Source organism: Symphodus melops (assembly GCF_947650265.1).
Source record: "Symphodus melops genome assembly, chromosome: 18".
Taxonomy (NCBI): domain Eukaryota; kingdom Metazoa; phylum Chordata; class Actinopteri; order Labriformes; family Labridae; genus Symphodus; species Symphodus melops.
The window spans coordinates 5,942,471-5,963,352 of NC_136708.1; the positions used below are offsets into that span (position 1 = coordinate 5,942,471).

The 20,882-nt window shown below is 40.7% G+C and overlaps 1 protein-coding gene across 2 annotated transcripts in view; it reads right to left on the minus strand.

The window, feature by feature from the left end:
- khdrbs3 (KH domain containing, RNA binding, signal transduction associated 3) overlaps positions 1-9,113 on the minus strand; it is a 116,174-nt gene extending 107,061 nt beyond the window's left edge. Inside the window, exon 1 of one of the 2 annotated variants that reach the window (XM_079368139.1) lies at positions 8,663-9,113. In XM_079368139.1, the coding sequence (XP_079224265.1) occupies positions 8,663-8,753 (91 nt within the window). In that variant the 5' untranslated portion in view covers positions 8,754-9,113. The remainder of the gene's footprint in view (positions 1-8,662) is intronic. The other variant, XM_079368138.1, reaches the window with a different exon arrangement.
- Between the last annotated feature and the right edge of the window lie 11,769 nt (positions 9,114-20,882).

Consider the following 20,882-nt stretch of genomic DNA (forward strand, 5'->3'; position numbering starts at 1 on the left):
AAGCTCTGAATCATAATATTGTGCCTAACATCGTATTTACTGGGAGGGTAGGTGACTTACACCATCTGTTTGTAAAGCAACAGGCTCAGGCAGACACTCTGCCAGCAGAAAGGCACAAGGTCCCCGGGCTTATCTCAGGCGAGGTGTGCTGCTGCTCCTCGGCACCGGCGAGGTGGAACGATAAACATAATTAAATTGAGTTGGATTACACAAAATGGATCGGATCAGTTGGGAAGGCGGAGAAGCTAATCCAGTGCAATCCACTCTATAGAGGTGCCAAGCACATAAAAAGACATGGGGGGGGGGGGACAATGGGGACATGAGAAGGACCCCATTCAAGTAAAATATAAACAAGCCTCACAGTCAAATATTAGCTCAAACATTACAGTTCAGTGCAACCCGCAGAAGAGCAATTAAAAGGCTGTAAATACGTCTCACTCCTCTTCTATTAAACTGACACAGAAATAAAGACTGCTCATATTAAAAAAAGGATGTTTGGAAAGCTTCCATCGTTGTCAAAATGAATATGCAATGAATTTCCAGCGCTCCTATCATCAGAGGAAGTGGAAAAATCACACTTGTGTTTCATCAGCTCTGACAGTAATTGAGTCATAGATGAAATGCAACACTTGTTCATTTCTCACCTGTAAACAGAGTAAACATGGGTGAATGAAAGAATGAGGCGATGCAGAGGTCAACCGACACTCAGAGTTTCTTCATTTGATTTTCAGACTTTAGTTAATGTATAAAATACGCCTGACAAGCCATCGCATAACTTCTTTTTTTTCTCTTCTATTTCAATTCACATTACATTCGCCACCATGATTTTTTTTGTCCCCACCTCTGAGATTGCATTTTCCCTTTTGTAACTGACTTTAGTACAATCCTCCTTACAAATAACCTTTCCCCGAGGAAAGAGATTCTTACTTTCTCTGCAGCCCAGCCGAACCATCAAACCCTCTCTCTCTCTCTCTCTCATTTTTCCATCCCCATCTCGCTCTGTCTCTCAGCCTCGGGCTAACCAAACAGATTGAAAAGCAGAAGAAACCCCTCAGACTGTATCAAACTAATCCAGGGTAATCCTTGTCCATGTTTGGTCCTGTCTCGGGCAGCACTGCAGGGTGCATTATCACCCAATAAAATGATTATTAGTGGCTCTCTGTAAGTGCTGCAGGGACGGCCAAAGCCAAGGCCTTATTGTCTAGGTGATGGCATGGGCCCTTTTCAATATCTCTACAGCAATTAAAGATCTGAAATGCCTGCTGGACGTGTCTCACACTATTTTTGGTCGGCAGACTCAATTAAAAGCGTCTTACCAGCCAATAAAAGGAAAAAGTACAGAAAGTCCTCATTCAATTCTCAATCCAACTCATTAAAGAAGGAAACAGGGGCCCAATCATTCCAAATGTGGCACTTCACATACCCCTGTAGTTCTTACAGATTCTTTTTTATCTTATCTGTCAATGTGCCGTTGAAGTTTGGTGATATAATGAGGAGAACATAAAAGTCTTCTGTAACAGACTTTGGGTTTGGATGAGCTAAACAAACACAGGTCTTCCATTCAAGAGACGGGACTTTGATTCCTGTGTGAATCCAATGCTTCACTTTTCTTTTCGGCACAGCAGAAACTTACACATTTCTAAATCTAAAACCTTTTCTCCTTTAAGGTCCATTGTGAGAGACTGCTGGATATTTACACGCACTAACTTGGCTGTGGAGGCCGCACGCAAAAAAAAAAAAAAAAAACTGACACCAGATTGGGACCCAGAGAGTCATATTTTGAAGCATAAGGCAACTGAGCAAGCTGCCACATCTGAGAAGTTCTTGGTCTTGTTAAAGCAAAGTAAAGTGTTGATGTTCTTGTATAAATGGTTGTCGAGTGATTTGATACTTATATTGATTTAAACAAAGCGTTAAAAAAAGTATGTTATTTTAATGATAGATCAAATGTAAGAGGACCAAAGCTTTAAGGAAACTCCACTTTGATGTTTCTGATCAAACGCCGTCATGAGCCAAAGAGAAACAGCGTGGTCGAAATCATACAAATTCATGAAAAGTTGACATTTTTGCAATGTAGAAAGTCTGCAGAAGTTTGCTTGCAATTATTAATAATAAAAAAAAAGAAACAAACACTATATTTAAGTTTTTTAAAAAAGCTGGTGTTGTGGCAACTTTTCCTCACGTGTTTGGCTGAAAGGGATTTAGGCTATGTTTTTGAAATGTAAAAAAAAAAGGATTGGAGGTAATACTCAAGATTAATGTATGATAAAAGCAAAGTTTTATTTTTGAAGCAGCGTTTTCATCCATATTCAGCAACATGAAAAACTTAGCAACACACACCTCTAAATGATCACCTTACAAGACTTTCCGAGTATCAGCTTTCTGCACACTGCTGCCTAAACAAGTGCACTTTGCATTATTTAAGCTGCCCTGGCTGCACGGCCACTTTCATCGAGAGTCTCCTCTTGGACAGCCGTCAGAGCAGACGGCTTGAGACCGACCCTCGGCTATATGCATGCAGAAAAAAAAAAAATGCACGTCTTTGTGGCATCTGAAATATGAATGCAGCATTATTTTTTTTACCCCGGCAGCATGTTGAACATGGAAATTTGACAGCCCCAACAGAAAGTGATCGAGCTGAGCCCGAGGCAAGCGCTGCACCAGGTGGAGACCGTATCCAGTGAAATATGGTGATTGAATGGACCATGATGGAATCCCTTTACAGATACAGGGAAAGACCAAACACAGTGGCAGCTTTTAATAAGATCTGATTGTTTCTACAATCTCTCCTGATATTGTCAAACAAAATATGCAATATTATTTGTGTTTTTCATATGTTCTTGTTGTCGTATCTTACTGATTAATATTACAGCTTAGTCTAAATCTGCTGTTTTTGCCATTTTCAATGCTTGATCGTTGACTTGTTGATTACTTTACCTCGTGAGGCACATATTCAAATGTTTACTACATTGCAGAACTGACGTCAACTCCATTGAGAACTTGCAGAACTCAAACGAGATGCTTCAAATCACAGACGTTTAGGGGCTGGAAGAAAACTCGATCCAGCTCATTTATCACCCCGTCTACACTATCGAGAAAACACAGAACACGTGTAGATCCATTAGACAGAAACCAGGTGGTGACAGGCCCAATCAACCACAACGGTCCTTTCGTATAGTGCAGCTATCTTACTGTACAGCTGACACAGCCGACATGTTTAACACCTAGTGTAGACGTCGCAGGAATAGCAAACCTGTGACACTGTTGCTGCCCGGGCTTGTGTGTGTCTTAAAATATGGTGCGGTCAGCTGAAAAGGTGAAGCATTTCTTTCTTGAGGATGCTGAAAATGAGTGAAAATGAAACTATGTTACATGCAGTGTGTCAGACATTAAACTGCTTATTTATTCATCAACATAATCTCTGTTTTGCGACTCTCTGGTTGTTGGACTAGACCAATTATGCTCATCCAGGAGAGGCTGGAAATGACTGCAAATGGCCTTCTTCCAAAAGTGGTATGCTACTTCTTTTTTTTTTTTTTGTTTACACCCAGAAGAACACAGATGACTCATGTTAATATTCCAGGTTTGACATTTTAACCATAACAAAGCACAACAAGCGCCGTGTCTGAGAGAGAGCTCGAGCACAGCTTCATCTGCTCATTATTGCCGCTGTAACATGCATCCCACATTAGCGGTGAAATCAATGCAGCCCAGTGACTTGTCGCGTCTGTAAACGAGGAGCTGTTAGCTTTTATAGCTGGGGGTCTGCCTGCATCAGTCCTGGCCTACGCTGATTCCAGTGGGAGCTGTAGCCGAGCAGAGACAGAGCTGTGCAAACACCTCTCCCCCACAGCACCGCAGCCTGCCACCGCTTGTCTGAATGCAGAGCGGCTTTTCTCCAGCTCCCCGGTCTGCCCTCTCACAGTTCACTTGCAAGTTCACTACACGAGCGGGTCAAATCACTCGCCGGCTCTCCGCTTCAGACAGAGGTTTCCCCCGAGCTGCGGCTGCGCCTCCACCTCACTGTGTGGCTCAGCGTGTCGGCCAGCCGCGGATCCACAGATCATTATCGCTATCAAGCACTGTTTCCCCAACAAAACGATATCTCTGCCTTTGATCCTCTGCCAGAGCTTATTTTTGCTCACTTCTGGGCATTCTAACCCAGGAACTGCTCGCACTCGAGGCAAAACCCGAGCACGGCTAAAAATACCCCACTGTGCTGTTGATGAGATGGAAATGTATGAATTAACGATGGGGCATCGGAGGATAGGAATGCCTTTCCACACCTGCTCAGTTTGTGCCGATAATGTGTGTGTGTGTGTTTTTTTTTGTTATTGTTTTTACTTTTATGGGGGGAAGCTAGCTGAGGCAGCTAATGTAATGCAAACATTGTGCCGGGCTCCTGCTGTGGAATATCCAATTAAAAAGCACTAGATGTGGCGCGTGTGTGCAGCGCGGAGGTTAGGACGTTCAAACTGGGCCAGAGGTCCTGAAACATTCAGAGCGGGGCCGCACGCTGCTCGACGGCCTCCTCTTGAACAAACAGAATCCATCTGGGGCAGACGGTGACTTTTCACTTTCCACACACTCTTTAAAAACACTCGTTCCTCTTTAAATGGCACAACATCTTCACAGCTGGAATAATTACAGAGATAAAAATAATATTAACGAGGATATGTACCACTCTATGAGCAATTAGAATAAAGGCTTTTTGTTTGTTTGTACAGTGCTTACATTAGTATTTCTCTGCTCTAAGTCATTTGTAATGCTTTAATTGAATTTGTATAATCTTAAAATGAACAACGATGTCCCGCTTGTTTGTTTTTTTTAAGGTTGATTTTAACAGAATTATTCAAAGCTGTCTGACGCATTCACTCCATGGAAGCCTCAGCTTTTGTTTACGTTCAGACTTTTTTTTACATTTCAAGATTTCTTTTTTTATTATTCATTTGAAACTGAATCTTGCACTCTGCCAGCACACGGCGAACTGTAAAGGGCCAGGTTATAATGTTACAAGTTTATAGTGTTCAAATTGTGCTTTTTTTTTCCTTTGCATTTTAAGGTAAAAGAACTATTCATTAACACTTCAGCGAACATTTATTAGAAAATGTTCCCACTCGTCTTTTCTTTCGCTTTCCAGCGATGACCTGCTCACGCAGCTAAGCCAGTTTTCAGTTTGGAAAGAGGACAACAATAGTCCAGAGTTTTCCCACATCGAAGGTTTTAAATACAAAGTGACAGCTAAGGATTATGATTCTCAAGGTCAAGAAGAACTTCTCCTCCCAAAATGGTGTAACTGCCTCTTTTTTTTTTCCTTCTTTCTTTTTTCTAAAAGTGTTGCTTGCAGCCCTCGTGCCCCCGTGTTCTGCCGAGCAGCGCTGATTTCATGTAAATAACAGATGCACTTCATGCCTCCGGAGGTGTTTTTGCACCTAGAAGCCTGTCATTAGTATTCTGCTGAGGATTTTTTATTCCATGCAGGCTGCTGGTCCTGCCTGCCTCTTATTTTTGGCTTGCTTCAGCTCCACGTGTCTTTCCTGCAGACTGTATGAGGCTCTTCGCAGCGGCAGAGATTGCGCTCCTTTTGAGAGAGGAGCACTGCGAACGACCCGAAACTTATCAAAGCAGCCCGCCCCTGTCCCCGAGCTCACAACACAACGCTCCCCTAATTTCTCCTCAATGGAAGTCTCTCCGGACCTGGAATAATCTCATAGTCACCGCTTGCATGCAGCAACTCCAGTTACTCTAGCTGTGTTCTCTGCATCCCCTGCCAATTGCATAATCAGGTCCAGAACTCATCAGCAAGATGGCAGAAGAAGTGCTCTATTAAGCCTCATCCTGTTCCATCTGTTGTGTAAGAGAGAGATAACAGTATTTACAGTTTTGGAGTTGTGGCAGACTGTTTCGGCCAAATTTTGTGCACCGCAGAGTTCTGCTTACTTCATGAAATGTCACGGATTAATTCTGCCGCTCGCGATGGTGTCCAACTGCAGCGTGAGCCCTCACCAAAATATATCACAAAACTAACTTTTTTTGGACGCGTTACATCGAGAGCTGCTGTCACATGAAACCATTTAAAATGAAAAAAACACAGGGGGAAACATTTACTCTCTTTTCGGCTGTGCAGCCTCATGCTCTGAATATTACATCACTTCTGCTGGACTTTTTGAAAAGGCCAATCTCACTGTCACTAAGAAGAGCCTGGTATGTGGATAACGTATTTTAACAGAGGAGAAAATGATTTGCTTTTAACTGGTGTTTAGTATTCCATTCTCTTTTTTTTTTTTTTTTAAGGTGAATATGTGTTCTTGGAGAAAAGAGTAACCCAGATTTGAGTCATAAAAGCAGCAGACATCAAAAAGTGCTGAGTAAAACACAGCCTTATCTCCCTCCCCGACTTGAATACATTCACCTTTACTGTACGTGAATCAGCTCGCTGAAAGATGCATTAACCTCGCTCTGTTCTTTCAAATGAGACTCCACCTGCAACTGATAGTGTCAGGCCATTACATCCATTACTCCAACGTACACTGAATGAACAGCAGCAGATTCAATGAGCACACGGACAGTTTCTGGAAATCACGCTATTAAAAAGTGATCACATGCTGTATGAAGGTGGGATTTTACTTGGTTTTTTTTCCCAAACAAAGAAGGTTTTCAAATGAGCACATTAAAAGTCAAAAATAGATCAAATTGACATGAATAAATACAGTTGGAAGGATTTATTGTGTTAGAACTGATCATCTTAATTCATTTCACAGCCAGCCACATCGATCACTTCATCGACATTCAACAAATCAGCAACCTGCTTTCACCATCGATAACACTCACATCATTTTAGGGCCAATCCTTTCCTCATTCCAGCTCGACGAGCACCAGCAGCAGCTTTTTAAACTGAGTACTCGGCATTTTAATGACCCCGTGTTTGGAAGAAGCTAGTGAGAGATCTTTTCAGTTTGTTCCCAAGTTGAGACGTAAGAGAGGCAGGTCACAGAACATTTCTATCACTCCGTCAGACTCTTTTTTTTTTTTAACTCTCTGTAGGAAGTTTTCTGAACTGCAAACACTGAGTCCCTGATACGAACGGATTGCTAACTTTAATCCTGAAACTGCTAAACGTGAAAATTGGTCTTGAAAAATTAAACGTGTACGGGGGGGCCGGATGTCTTGTGGTTATGTCGCGCGCGCCCCGTGTACAGAGGCTTGTGTCCTCGTCGCAGAGACTGTGGGTTCGAATCTGACCTCGGCCCTTTGCAGCGTGTCATCCCCCGCTCTCTTCTCACAACATCTCCTGTCTCTTTTCGGCTGTGTGATCCATTTCAGGAAAAAACAAACGCCAAATCATATCTTTCAAAACATTTCTTTGAATGTGTTAAATAGAAACACATAGGGGTATATGTGTACATATAAGGTAATTTGTCATTTTTTCAGGCCATTTCTACATTTTAAGTTCGAGTTAAATAAACTGCAAAATAGACTCATCATCACTGACTTCAGCAGGAACGCTGTACTCAAATGAAAGGTTCAATAAGTCTCATTATTTCCATCTCGTCTGTCACTTTTGTCAACTCCGAGCCAGTAAACAACATTAAAATTAAATCAATGCCTCACTTTGCCTCGCTTCTTTGGAAACCCTTTTAAGGATCTCCTGATGTTCCAAGTTTGGGAGGCAGTGACCAGAGGGGACACGGCTCACTGAAGAAACACCAGCGTGCTTCTAGGGCTGCAATAGAGTTGGTTACAGCGCAGCTGCTCTTTGCGTGTTGTCGTTTTTAGAGCCAACAGTCTTCCAGACTCTAGACAGAGCCCATGAGTGGTACTTGAAAGAGGCACTTGGATGCTATAACAGCGCACTTCCCACATGAGGAGCTCCACGGGGCTACGTCTGAAGGAGTGTTTGCAAAAATTCCGACAGCTTCAAAGCGGAAGGCTGTGCAACGGATTAATTAAAGCAGTCTGCGAGCTGCTCCATCCGTTCATGAATCCATTTCAGTCACGTCCACTTCTTCAAAGGAGGACACACATGTACATTTAAATAAAAGTGTGATTATTCCATCACAGCTTACACACATCTGCATGGGATAGGGATGACAGCAGCCTGCAAAGTCAGATGTCAAATGGTGTTTCACTGCTGATTCCATTTAGAAACTGATGGCTATACTTATTGACAATATGCACTATGATAAAGCTGCAATATTTCTTCGCAGATGTTAATTTGATAATTGTTTACCTTCCTAAGTATTTTTCCAGGTTTCTGTCAGATAAAAAGCAGCATCAAAATACTAATTTAAAGGCGTCATTTAAGTTTGTTAACCTCAGAGCTTTGACATTTAGCAAGGGCAGTCAAACCTGCAACCTCCCCCACCAAAAAATATATAAATAAATAAAGATCTTCAGGGAGGCTTCACATGGTCCATTTGTTTAATAACAACTTGAGAAAGCAGCCATGATGCTCAAAGGACCTCGCTATGTTAGTGTGACCGAACAGGAAATTGTAAGTAGACCCACAAACCTCTTATTTATAACTTGAAGTAGGCGGGCTGCTGGAGTCATGTAGCCTGCAGCCCATCACCAAGCGTTAAACCTGAACAGAGTGCTTTAGACTCGCACTGTATCCACGCAGCTAAACTGTTTACTTGAGTATTTAACCACGGTTATTTACCTTGATCCAGTAGCCGCAGGGAGTGTTGAAAAGACGGATCCAGCGTGTCCTTCTCTGCCATAAGCTCCGGCAAGTACTTCTCGCTCTCCATCTCGTCCTCGGCTTGGGATGCTCCAAGAAAAAGACTCAAATGTATTTCGAGAAAATAACAAACAAAACTTGTTCAATGTCTAAGCGCCTCCAAATAAGCTCCGAATATCTTTTGGGAAACAAATACACGGGCAATAGTGTCATTCGCGCTCGCGCTACCAGAGCATTGCTTCGTCCTCGTGCAACACACAATTAGCGGTTAAATGTGACCGGAAGGTTTTATCCCATGGAAGTGTTGTTTAGCCAGCAGAGCCCCGCTTCGCATCACTATACCGGAGTAAGGGTCCCTTCTCCTCTCTAGGTGGACAGGCTCTTTGAGGCTCACGCTGTTGTATCCGGAGCTCAAGTGAAGCAGTGGCAGCTATTGGTTGCCACGCGCGGCACGCAGCCGGTAGAAAGTGGAGGGGCGGAGCGACGCGCGAGAGCTGTCCACGGTGCTGATTCCCGTCATTACCATATCATTATCATAAAGTTATCGTGAACATGGGCGGCATTTCACAAACACTGAGCTGAAGAAAGTACACGAGTCTAATGTCTGCCAACATTAAGACTAACAAAGCATGTTTGAAAGTCTGCTACGTTGATGACACACACAATCTCTATGGAGCAGTTTCTTTAAACATGCACATAACAGGAGGACTCCTTCTGAGGAAAAGCTGATTTAATTATGAATTTTGACACAGAAGTGATAGTGAGCCACATTAAAGAAATGTACTGTCCTGAGAGATAGAGCCAGACACGAACAAGAACTATTGTTGGCATGTGACCTTATGAAAAATAAAGCGACATTAAGAACGTTTTTCAGTTATAATGTCACATACAGAACCCCTCTTAAAGACAGCCAGTGATGCATAGTGAACATCTCTATTGGGTGCTAATGCTTTACCAGGCTTGTTATCCAGCATTAGTCAGCTAAGAGTTGTTGTCTGCCAGCTCTAACTGGAATAGCAATCTTGAATTTGAAGCATAGCAGCCTGGCTTCCATATTTTCCTCATAGAGTTAAAAAATAATTGCAATTGCAAACCAAGATCAAGAAAACAATAATAGAATACCAGCCATTATCTCACAAAACAGATTCAAATGAAGGCTCAGATTTGATTTAACGTGTTTATAAGAAATATGCATTTTCGTGTTTAGTCTTGTCGACTATAATTCAGCATCCAAAGTAATTTCTTTCTTAAAGGAGGAATGAAAAAGTTTTCAGCAACACTGAAAAGCACGATGAAATATTACATCTGTAAACTTCTTGATGAGTAAGACAGGCAATGACACATCCTATTGACACAATGAGTCAATAGGATGATTATTTTTTCTTCCTATAGGTTCCAGGGTTGTCTCACATATAAATACAATATATACATACTTGACAGGTCTCATATCTTCAGATGATGTATGCTAATCGAGGCAGCGTTGTACCTGCTGTATTTCAAATGGGTCATTATAGTTACAGGAGCATCTCAGGAGGCCACATAATTGTCCTCTTTACTCATTTAAGCCATTGATTAGGGCTGCATGACTCCTTAGGTTGCTTTTACTTGTTAGGACAACCTGTCAATAGATATCAGCAAATCCATTCACCTTCTCAAAGGTCAAGCATGCGTTCCTCCCGGGCGTGTTTTTGAATTCATTAAATAAGAAATTTAACAAGGCCACATAAAGCCCCTGACATTATTACAGACAAATTTGATGAGTCTCCAGCTCTGCAACACAAAACAGACAGTGACACTGTGATTGCAGGAAGAAGGAGAAAAAAAAACAGATGTAGGGCTTATCCAGACAGCGGATATCTAACGATAGAGCCACAATGCACTTTATCAGACTTCCTGAGGCTTGCAGTTAGTTCCTGGAAACATACAATGAATGCAAAAAGACCATTGTGAAAAATTTAGGGCATTCACTGCTGGGAAGAACAGGATTTATATACAGGCATGATTGTTGGAAAATGTGGAAAAAAAGATAAGAGTTCTGTCAATATTTGTGGAGGATGCCGAGGTAGCCTCAGGTGGGCGGCTATCTGTAGGCTGATCAGCGCTGGTTATATAATTGAGATTTTTTTTCCTTCTCCATTCTATTTCAATAACTTGGAGAAAATGTGACCCAGAGGCTAACACCAAGATGGGTTTATGTATATTTATTAACGCTATATCCTTGGTGAACTTTCAAATGTGCTATTGGTTATTTAGCTTTTGTTGCATGCACTCTGGAATAACAGCTCCAGGCTCTAATGATGATTAATATATATTCATATGTGCTTTATATAAAAAAATGGGAGATGATATGCACATTTTGCTTGGTGAGGTATGCAGGGTTGTAAGGTCGATAGTGATGCGGAAAATGCAGACATTTTAAACATTTAAACCTCGTAATGAATGTAAGGAATCATGAAATTGCAACCGTGCAGAAAAGACATGTGCCGTGCTCTCCTCTTATCTATATAACTTCTCTTCTTAAGCATGTTGTGAGATTGTTTTCCACCGATCTTTCCAGACTCTTGTTTATGAGTGATTCAGTGCATAGAGAAACACATTATGAATCAGCTTACTTTTTAATCTCTCCCGGAGACCATTAAAAACCGGCTCAAATGCACTAATCTCCTATTCAGAAGAGCGACTTATTTATAGATATGCTTGCCATCTGTTGCTCCCCGTCTTCATAAACAAAAGCCTCACATTGCCATTGATGTTTGAATCAAAGTTGCAGGGCCTATATGTCATCCTCAAGATGCTTGTTTCCACCACTAAGTGATTGCAATACATCAGTTGCAATGAAAATAATGATGGTTTATGGGGTAACATTTTTATATATGTCACAGCTGACCACAAGGGCAGCAGCACTGGTGTAAACAACGCAATGAGAAATGTTCTGCCAGTGGGTGTAAAGGATGAAGAACAGTGGGCTATTACATTGACAAAGTGTTATTTTGATCATTAGAGAATGGCTGCCCCCTTCCCTCACCCCTCAGCCTGTCCCAGCTCGATAAATATGATGTTAACTACACCTAGAACTGGACAGCCAGAGCAGCGCCTCAGGGTGCTATATATGGTATATACACCCTTATTGTGGTGTCTGCACACATTGAGCGTCAGTGTTTCTTCCTCTCTTAACAAGAGGTGGGGATCCAATCAGAGCTGCAGTCTCCTTCCCAGTGACTTGATGTAAATCCTCACTGATTTAAATGCAGACACTTGTCTTGTCAGCTTTCAGTCTTCATAAAATCCCCCTTTCAGCCAGCCGATGTCATCGGGGTCTCGTCACCTGAGAAGTAATTAGACCTTGATTTGTCCACAAGCTAATTGCTGTGTCACTCTGTGTCACAGAGGGAGCATGAACTGGGAATCCAGAGCCAGAAAGCTTCCAATTTCCACGTTATTTTTGGCCCAATGGAAATGGACAGGATTACAGCGGCATATGAGGAGCACTTTTAACACCTTAAATAAGCGGGTTCCTTCCATCAACACATTCCAGTGCAGGCAGAAGGATTGTGAGGAGAGTGACAACACTGCCTCCTTGTGACCAATGTCAAATTATTTATGAAGAAGTGTGAAGGTAAAATGAAAAAAAAAATAGTTTTTTGTGAGCAGTTCCCCCAAGTAGAATTGAAAAATAGAAACAAAGTTAAGTGGAAGCTAATTTCCATAAAGCTTTGCTCTAAATGGTGCAGCTTGTTTGGTTTACAAGCAGCCCCAATAATGTGCAGCTCTGCTGGTAAAAGCATCATTATACAGAAAGATCCAGAGGTGCCGTGTTTACATCCAATATTGAAGGCATTGCGAGGGAAAAGTTGTAATTGTTTACAAGAAAATAAGAGCAGAACTATAAGAGGAGCAAACATGCAGAAGAAATTGTTTTTGCATTATTGTGTCGCCCTTTTTTCCCTTTATTTATCCTGAATACAAAAAGGTTCTGCACACTGCCTTCTTGCTATTTTAATAAAAAAAAAATTGCAAAGAGTCTTAATGATGCTTTATTGTATTTCCTGCAACACTATGCAAATGCCTCCAATGCGTTCCAATCCAGCGTGATGAAACACAGTTTCTCTCTTTTCTTCCTATGTAACTTTAACAAAGCCCTTCCTTCAAGATATTGCTTTCCTCTTCATACAGCCCCTCAATGCCGCCCCAGTCACAAAAGGCACCTTATTGTGGCTACTAAATGGAGCGCTCACATCCATTAAACAGCCATTCAACAGAATTATATTGCCAGCACCGATCTATCAGGTACATTGATCACGCATCGTCGGCTGTGAAGTGCAGACTCTGGGCTACTCTTCTGGAAGTGTTGTGCAAAAGAAACCTAATGAGAAACTGTCAGGAGCGCACAGGTAAACAAATCAATGGCACCCAACAGTGCTCCCAAGGTCGAGTCAGACACACACTCACCCATGCGCACGCACATGCACGGCATCAACACATCTAACAAACCTGGAGTTGGAGCAGAAACTGAACTGTCTGTGCTGAAAAGAGTTCTGTCAAGACTTAACTAAAAAAGCAGACAGGGTTCATCTGGATTATTTCATTAAAGGAAATACTGATTCATTTATCCAAACGTGCAATTTCTTTTTTTTTTTCAAAGCATTTATGAAAATAGCTATTCTGTAACAAGCACACACACACACACACACACGCACACACACACACACACACTCATCAACAGTGCAATTCCCCTCTGAAACAAGTGTGTATATTTTCCCATATTTTTGTACCTGTACTATTTTATACTTTTACCTCCACACATACTTTTCTCTCATACAAATCATGTATTTGTTATTGTTATATTGTAAATATTTTTCTTACATGTGTTTACATGTAGCTGTCATTGTAGCTGTCATTGCTGTCCTGCCTTTTGCCCTAAAGATGTCTGCGTGTAAGTGTTGTTGTTGTTGGTGTTCTGCTTGTTGTTTTTTATGAGACCAAAGAGAAATTTTCACACCGTGGACAATAAATGAAACTAACTAACTTACACGTTCAGACTATGCCACATTTATTTAGATTCTGTACTCTTGGCAAGATATTATGTTTACTGTTCAATATTTATTACCTGCTCTAAATACTTTCTACACATTCATCGCATATCTGACCTGAATGCAAGTTGTTTGTTGTTTGTAGCTGTGGAGGTTTGTATGTGTGCACACTTCAAGGTGAAGCTTTTCTAATTCCTTTGTACAATTGTATTGTCTTCATAGTCTTTTCTACAGTGGAACTACGCACTTCGCTTATGTGTAACAAAGACACAAACGATATGTTCCCTTGAAAGAGAAGGAGTATTGTTCTAAATGAGCAGTGTGCATAGTGTAGGTGATGATTGTGTCTGGTGTGTAACAAACTCTTGTGTGTTTCAAAATGTCTGAAATTGCACAAATTGGCCTTACAAGGTTAATTTCAGTTTGGATTTTTTGTGTCCATTTTGTGTCCATTTTTTTGTGACCAAAACACTGAACTCTATAAAAAGGAATAAACAAGACCTTACTTCTTTAAGTTTCAAAAGTTGATCAAAATCAGACAAAATACATTTGGAAAAAACTGGAATTGAAACACGAGGAAGACGGGTAGATTAGATGTATGAACTGACACAGGTGTGACTAGTGACACAGGTGAAGACAATCAGGGCAATCAAAACTGAACAGAAACAATGGAAAACAATCTTCAAACCAATTTGTGAAATCTTCTTATTCAAAAGTGATTTCATTCTTGGAGGAAGACTGAAAAAGTTTTCATAGACTGTGTCTTAAACTATTCACTAAATAGTGCACTATATAACACATATTATAGAGTATATAGTGAATGAGTCATTTTGGACACAGCCAGAGAGGCAGAAAGAAACACTAATAGGATGCACAGGAAAATATACTTTAAAATAAAAAAGGGAAACACTAAATTTAACTCAGGATAAGCAACAGAAAAATACACAGAGAAAACAGAGAAACTCAAGGATTTAAATGGCAAAATGGCAAAAAAAAAAAACAAGCAGGTAAGAGGAGGAATAAACAAACTGACAAAGTAAATGATGACAAACATGAGATAATATTTAAGTAACCAAGAATGTAAACATGAATTAGAGAGGGCAGTGAGTGGCAAAACGATTTTAGTTCTTGAAAGAAGAAAAAATGAAAAAGTAAAATTGTTCTACAGCGTTAAAGGTTATGTTAAAAATAAAACATTATCATGTTTTACATCTGGAAATGTTTCTTAAGGGGATCAGCTGTTTTTGCCTCTGACAGGGCATTTCTGTCGCTTTTCCAGACTTTGGTTTCTAAGAATTTACAAGTTCATAAGTAAGTCTTGTCTGTACCATATTACATTTAATACATAAAAAGAAACACTTGCTCAACTCATTTTCAATATAAAACAACTGGGTGCTGAAACAAGAAAAAAAAATAGGACATCGCTCCAAAGTTGTATTATTAATTGCCACATGGACGATTCGAGCAGACGCTCTTCTTCAGCGTGCAACAGGTAAGTTTCTTAAATGTATGCAGGTGGGATTACTTTTTACTAGTCCAAAATGTATTCACCATTCACTTATCAACGTGTTTTCTTGTAGCATATCAGCTGCTTAATTTTGTATTATTAGGCGCTAACTAAGAGCTTTCTCTCCATACACCGCTGAACTGGGAAATTGGGAAGTTGTCAAACATGAATTATGATAGGTATATACTTAGTTTAGTATTGCCCTCATAAAGTAATGGTGATCTTTAGGTGTTACAAAACAAATGCTTTATTTAAATTATAATTGAATGATATGAGTTTGTAAATATTGGTATATTAAGGATGCTTGAGTGCTTATATGTGGAATATTGTTCCATATAGAGGCACAAACAACAAAACAGTGGAGCTAAATTGCAGTACACTCTTTGTATAAATGAAATGAGAGTTAGCAATATGAAAATGTAAGCAATAAATGAGCTAATGTAATGGAATTCAAACATCAGAGTACACTGACATGTTCCATTAGGGCTATGTGCTGTGGCGAATTGTCACACTGTCTACACAAACACTGTGTTTTTACTCTTTTAGCCTACGTGAACATGACACAACAGATAATGAAAGTCCGTGTAATAAACAGCGGCTGGTGTCACAGAGGTTTTATTAGACAGATCATTTTGTTTCTACAAAAACAACATGAAGTCAGAGACTCTGTTTGCATATTTTGGTTGGTCTGTAATGAGTAAGAGGTTAATAGTGCAGCCTGAAGTAGTCCATGATATGCAGTGTCTAAATGTGTGCTGAGTGTTATCACAGAGCACTCACATACCACGCAGAGGCACAAGGTCAACAGCAGTAATTATTCTGTGGGAAGCGTGTTGGTCTTCAGTGCGTGATTTCATTTCCTGTCATTAGCCACAGCGATTAAGCAGCAGAACAATGATACTGTGATAACATCAGCAACCAGCACGCAGCCCCAGGCCTTTTTGAATATGCGACGATATTCCTTGAATGTTGCTTTGCATGGGTTTTACACTCCTGTCGCGATCAGGTAGCCTGATTCTTTAAGCCTGTCTGTGCTCGCCTCAATTTGCAAATGATCACTTTGGTTTGATAAAATCTCATCATGAGCACCATGCTTGTTACTCTGATGTGGGAGTCATTTCCATGCATCCAGAGGAATCTAGGATAAAAAGGTGCTATTCTTGTCAGACTATTTAGGACTAGTGGTAAATTTCCAACTTGTCTCTCAGACTCTTCACTTTTCAATCTCTAAAAAAGCATACAAGCACCAAATAAACCTTTAAAAAATATACTTATTTAGGCTCTAAGTGGTTTATTAAGAAAAGACGGCTGATTATCCAGCAGGGTCATCTTTCTTGAATTCTTTATCTTATTTTACATACACACTACTTTGCAAATTCTGCTATACACTCTGTTATTTAGAGACATGCCTCTCACACATGCATTTACATACAATGATATCGGACTGCGACAAACTGCTACGCAGGGGGGGACACACCAGGGCAGTTGGGGGTTTGGTGCCTTGCTCAAGGGCACCTCAGCAGTGCTCGGGAGATGCCCTGGCACCTCTGTAACTACTAGAACAACTCCCATGGTATGTTCCGCATTGGGGCTTTAGCCTTTCTCCAACCCAAGTCCCTACACACTGAACTTCTACCGCCCCATTTTATCCTCTTATCGCTGACCCGAAACACACGTTCAATCTATGTTTTTGGGTGCTGCATAAATGCTAAGTGGTATACGGATGTGAGCTCTTTTCTTGTCTTCTGACCGTGAGGCTTAAAAACATGGAGACCCAAAAAATATCAGACAAAAGACGCCACACAAGATTGGCACCTCCAAGCCTTATACTATGTCCTCCCAAAACCTTAATTGATCCATGTTTTAGTCTTTTTGGCACCACTGGTTAGAAGTACCTGATAGTAAACAAAATGAGTGTTACAAGGGACTTGAGGATCCATCCATCAGCTTTTTAAAGAGAATGAATAGACCAAGTAAATTAAGGGGACTCGAGGTCTGGCCAAAAAGAAATCCTCTCTCTCAGCTCATTCCCCTTACTACCTAAGAAATACAACCAATCTAAGAAAAACAAATGTGCAAAGGGACAAAAGAAAACCTGGGATCTCTCGCCCAAACTAAAATAAGAAAACCCAACAAATCTAAACATGCGTAGGAAAAAGAAAATATTGACCCAGGGGAAAAAAGTAATGGGGAGAAACAAAATATCGTTATCACACGTTACCCATAGCGTGTGTACCAGCCTTTCTACTCTACCTGCTCCTGGAGGTTTTCCTTGCACTCAGGGGGTCAGCAAACCGACAGAGAAGGGAGACCACAGAACCAGGGAGAGAGACAATAGGGCTGCATGTAACACATTCACACATGCGTTCACACACTGATGGAAGAGGCTCATATGGAAAATGTGCATCAGTAGTACCAATCTCAAGCATACACATTCATATGGCTGCAAAATCTCCCTGAGAGCAATTTGGTTTTCAGTGTCTTGCCAAAGGATGCTTCTACATGGACCTGGGATCAAACCACCAACCTTTAGCTTGAGGCCGAGTGGTATTTCTTTGGACCTGGCTATGTTTTATCCAGCCTGAAGTTGATGTAAATAATGAAGTGACGTTGTGGGCATCGACTCTTATTATTAATAGACTAAGCCTGAGTGACGTCACCCATCTGTTACTGCAGGGGGCTTTGGAGATCCATTGATGGTGGTCGCCAGGCTGGAAATGATGTCTCACCCTGACTTTCAGGCTGAGAGCCGGAGCTGAGGCAGGTGTGAAGCCTCCTGACAAACCACTACACGCCCGTCAGTCCATCAGGAGAGCTACGTGCCTTGTCATTTATAACGCTTATCCTTTATAAAATCAAAACGGAAGACTTCTCAAAAGATTCACTCCCTGATCCAGACAAGAGCTAATCAGACCTTTTTATTTTTTCAAACCAGGCTGTGAACATGTTAACATCTGCTGGAGAATATGGCTTTTGAATGGGTGTATACAGTATGTGACTTCAGTTGCTTTTGCTGCCAACCTCAAGCAGACACAATACTGCAAAATGTTGCACTTCCACACCGGCTTTATTTTTTATAAACACTGGAGGTTGCTGCAGGGCTGTAAAACTTCAACTGTTCCTTTAGGATTCTGAAACCAGGCCTCCAAAATCACCACTGGCAAATAAGAAAGTGTGTGTTGTCATGTTGATGAAACAAAACAGGAAAAATATGGTACATGGTTCTCTGGCCATAATGAAAGATGAATGGAACAATACAAAGACACTTTAATTTAGATTTATTTATCCAAACAGTTACCATATGCCCGGAAATCCAACATGTGTGCTCTCTTAATCATCGCATTTGAATGATAAGTCAGCTGCTAATGAAGCATTACAGGCCTGTGACATGCTAAATGAGGAGAATTCTGGTTTATCCGTGTGTGTGTGTGTGTGTGTGTGTGTGTGTGTAGAGTGGAAGAAGATGCAGGAAAGTAAAACGTAAAAAGTGGGAGCTGAAGATGTGAAGTCCTAGTTTAATGAGCCATTAGGCACAGTAATGGCAGATCAAAGATGGTGCCAAAGGCAGCCAGAAGAAAAGTCTGACAAGAGGATTTACTGACTCAGTGTCGTCAACTTCTCCTCCAAATCCTCCTTCTCACTTCATACCATTCCCGCGCTCTCATGCTTATTTCAAAAAAGCAAGAAACATTTTATGTTGTCTGAGAACAAGATGGACAAACAACACGAGTGTTGCTTATTTATCCTGAGCAAAGACCGAGTTTTCAAGACAAAACGTAAAAAAACAAAGATGGTTAAGCCGAGGAACACACATACAACAAAAAATGCAAAAAGGAAACGTGAAATATGGAAAAAGCAAACTGTAAGAGGCAGAACAAACCTCAGGACGGGTCAAGTATGGATTGTAGAACTCACCACAAAGGTTTCCTTAAGTGGCAGGGCAGCCTCGTGGTTCATAAGTTCATCCTGTAACTGAGAGGCGACAGGAAGTTCACAGATTCGATCCCCATGAATGTCAATATCCATCTAACACTGAGCTGTTCACTCACTGTAAGTATGTAGTGGGTATTTAAGAGTCTTACTGTGAAATGTTCTAGAGACGATGAACATATGAAGAGCTTCATTATGTAATGTTACATATTCATTTCAGGAGGACAAAAGCACATGAAATAATGTATGTAGGATGGCTTTTAATCCAGCATGTTTGGCTCGATATACATTTGGTAAAATAAATGTTTCATTTCCAGAGGTTATCCAATGTGTTGCAAGGAAACACATGTAGGCTTTGGTTGCAGGTTAAAGTACCAAAAGTACCAAATGTAGTACCAAAATGGGATGTTCTCGTCATGTATTTGTGGTAGTGTAGTTATAGGACCAGGTATTTTTATTCTCAATTAGCCTGTTTCATTTCACCATGCTCTCTCCCGCCCAGGATGTATGTGGACTTCTAAAACAAGAATGACCAAGAAAAGGATTAACCTGGAATACCTTGAAACTATTTTACCTACATGTTCTTCCTCTTCAGATTTACACTTTTGTCAAGACGTGGTGAGTTAAAGCTCTAAAAATGCCACGCTTCAATCTGAGAGTATACAAACCAATCAGTGACATCTAAATGGCTACATCAATACAGTGTGACTGTGACACGTTCAATCCACTTGAGGCATCTTCAAGTTCCTACCTATAGTTAGAGGCATCGTTTGAATTGTGCCATTTTGGAAAGTTGTAAAACATTATCAGTTGTTTTTAATTTAGTGTTCTGATTTATGACATTTTTCCAACTGTTCATAAAACCTGCAGAAAGGCACTTTGGTAGCATCTTCATGCTACTTCATCTCCTTTAGAATACAAAGTAAAGCTGGCAATAAAAAATAGCTCCAATCAAGCATCAAACAACAAACTTTAACATATTCCACATCCTTTATACAGAATCAATAGCAATTCTCTTCTTAAATCAGTGATCTATTTCAGCATCAGCCTTTACCAACCGGCACACACACCACACACTGTCTGAGAGACTGCTTCTCTAGTGTGAAGTTGCATTTGTGCCACCAAACAAGTTTCGATCAATATTCTTCTCTTAGAACAGTTAAATATTTCAAAAAACCTTTTCAATTATTGAATTTTATTCATGATTACTTGTTTTTATTGTCAATTAGACAAAACTCACACAGAATTATAAAATGGGTTTCTATCTCTTGAAAGATGCAACAGATATGAAACAGTAGTCTTGTTGAAATAAATAAACACGCCATTCATCCAAAAGTATTCTTCTCGTTTCTCTCTGGAGTCCTGTGGAGTTAATGATCGGTTCTTAAAGACGGTTAAAATGAACAAAATGAGAAGAGTAATTAGCGGTCGTTGAGGAAGAAAATTCTAACTTTTATTGACCAATTGCTAACTATTGGGTTGTGCAGGTAGTGTGCAATGTATTATTGCTTTTTTTTTCTCTGAACAGTTTCCTTCTGCAGGAAAGTCTGATGAGAACATCCATCCATACATCAGCTTTACAGCTTTTCCCTGTTCAGGGTCGTGGGGGCTGAAGGCGACCCCATCCGTCACCTGGCGAGAGGCGGGGTACACCGTGGATCGTTTGCCAGTCAATCACAGGGCTGACATAAAGAGACAGGCAACCAGCGACTCTCACTCTCAACCCCACAAG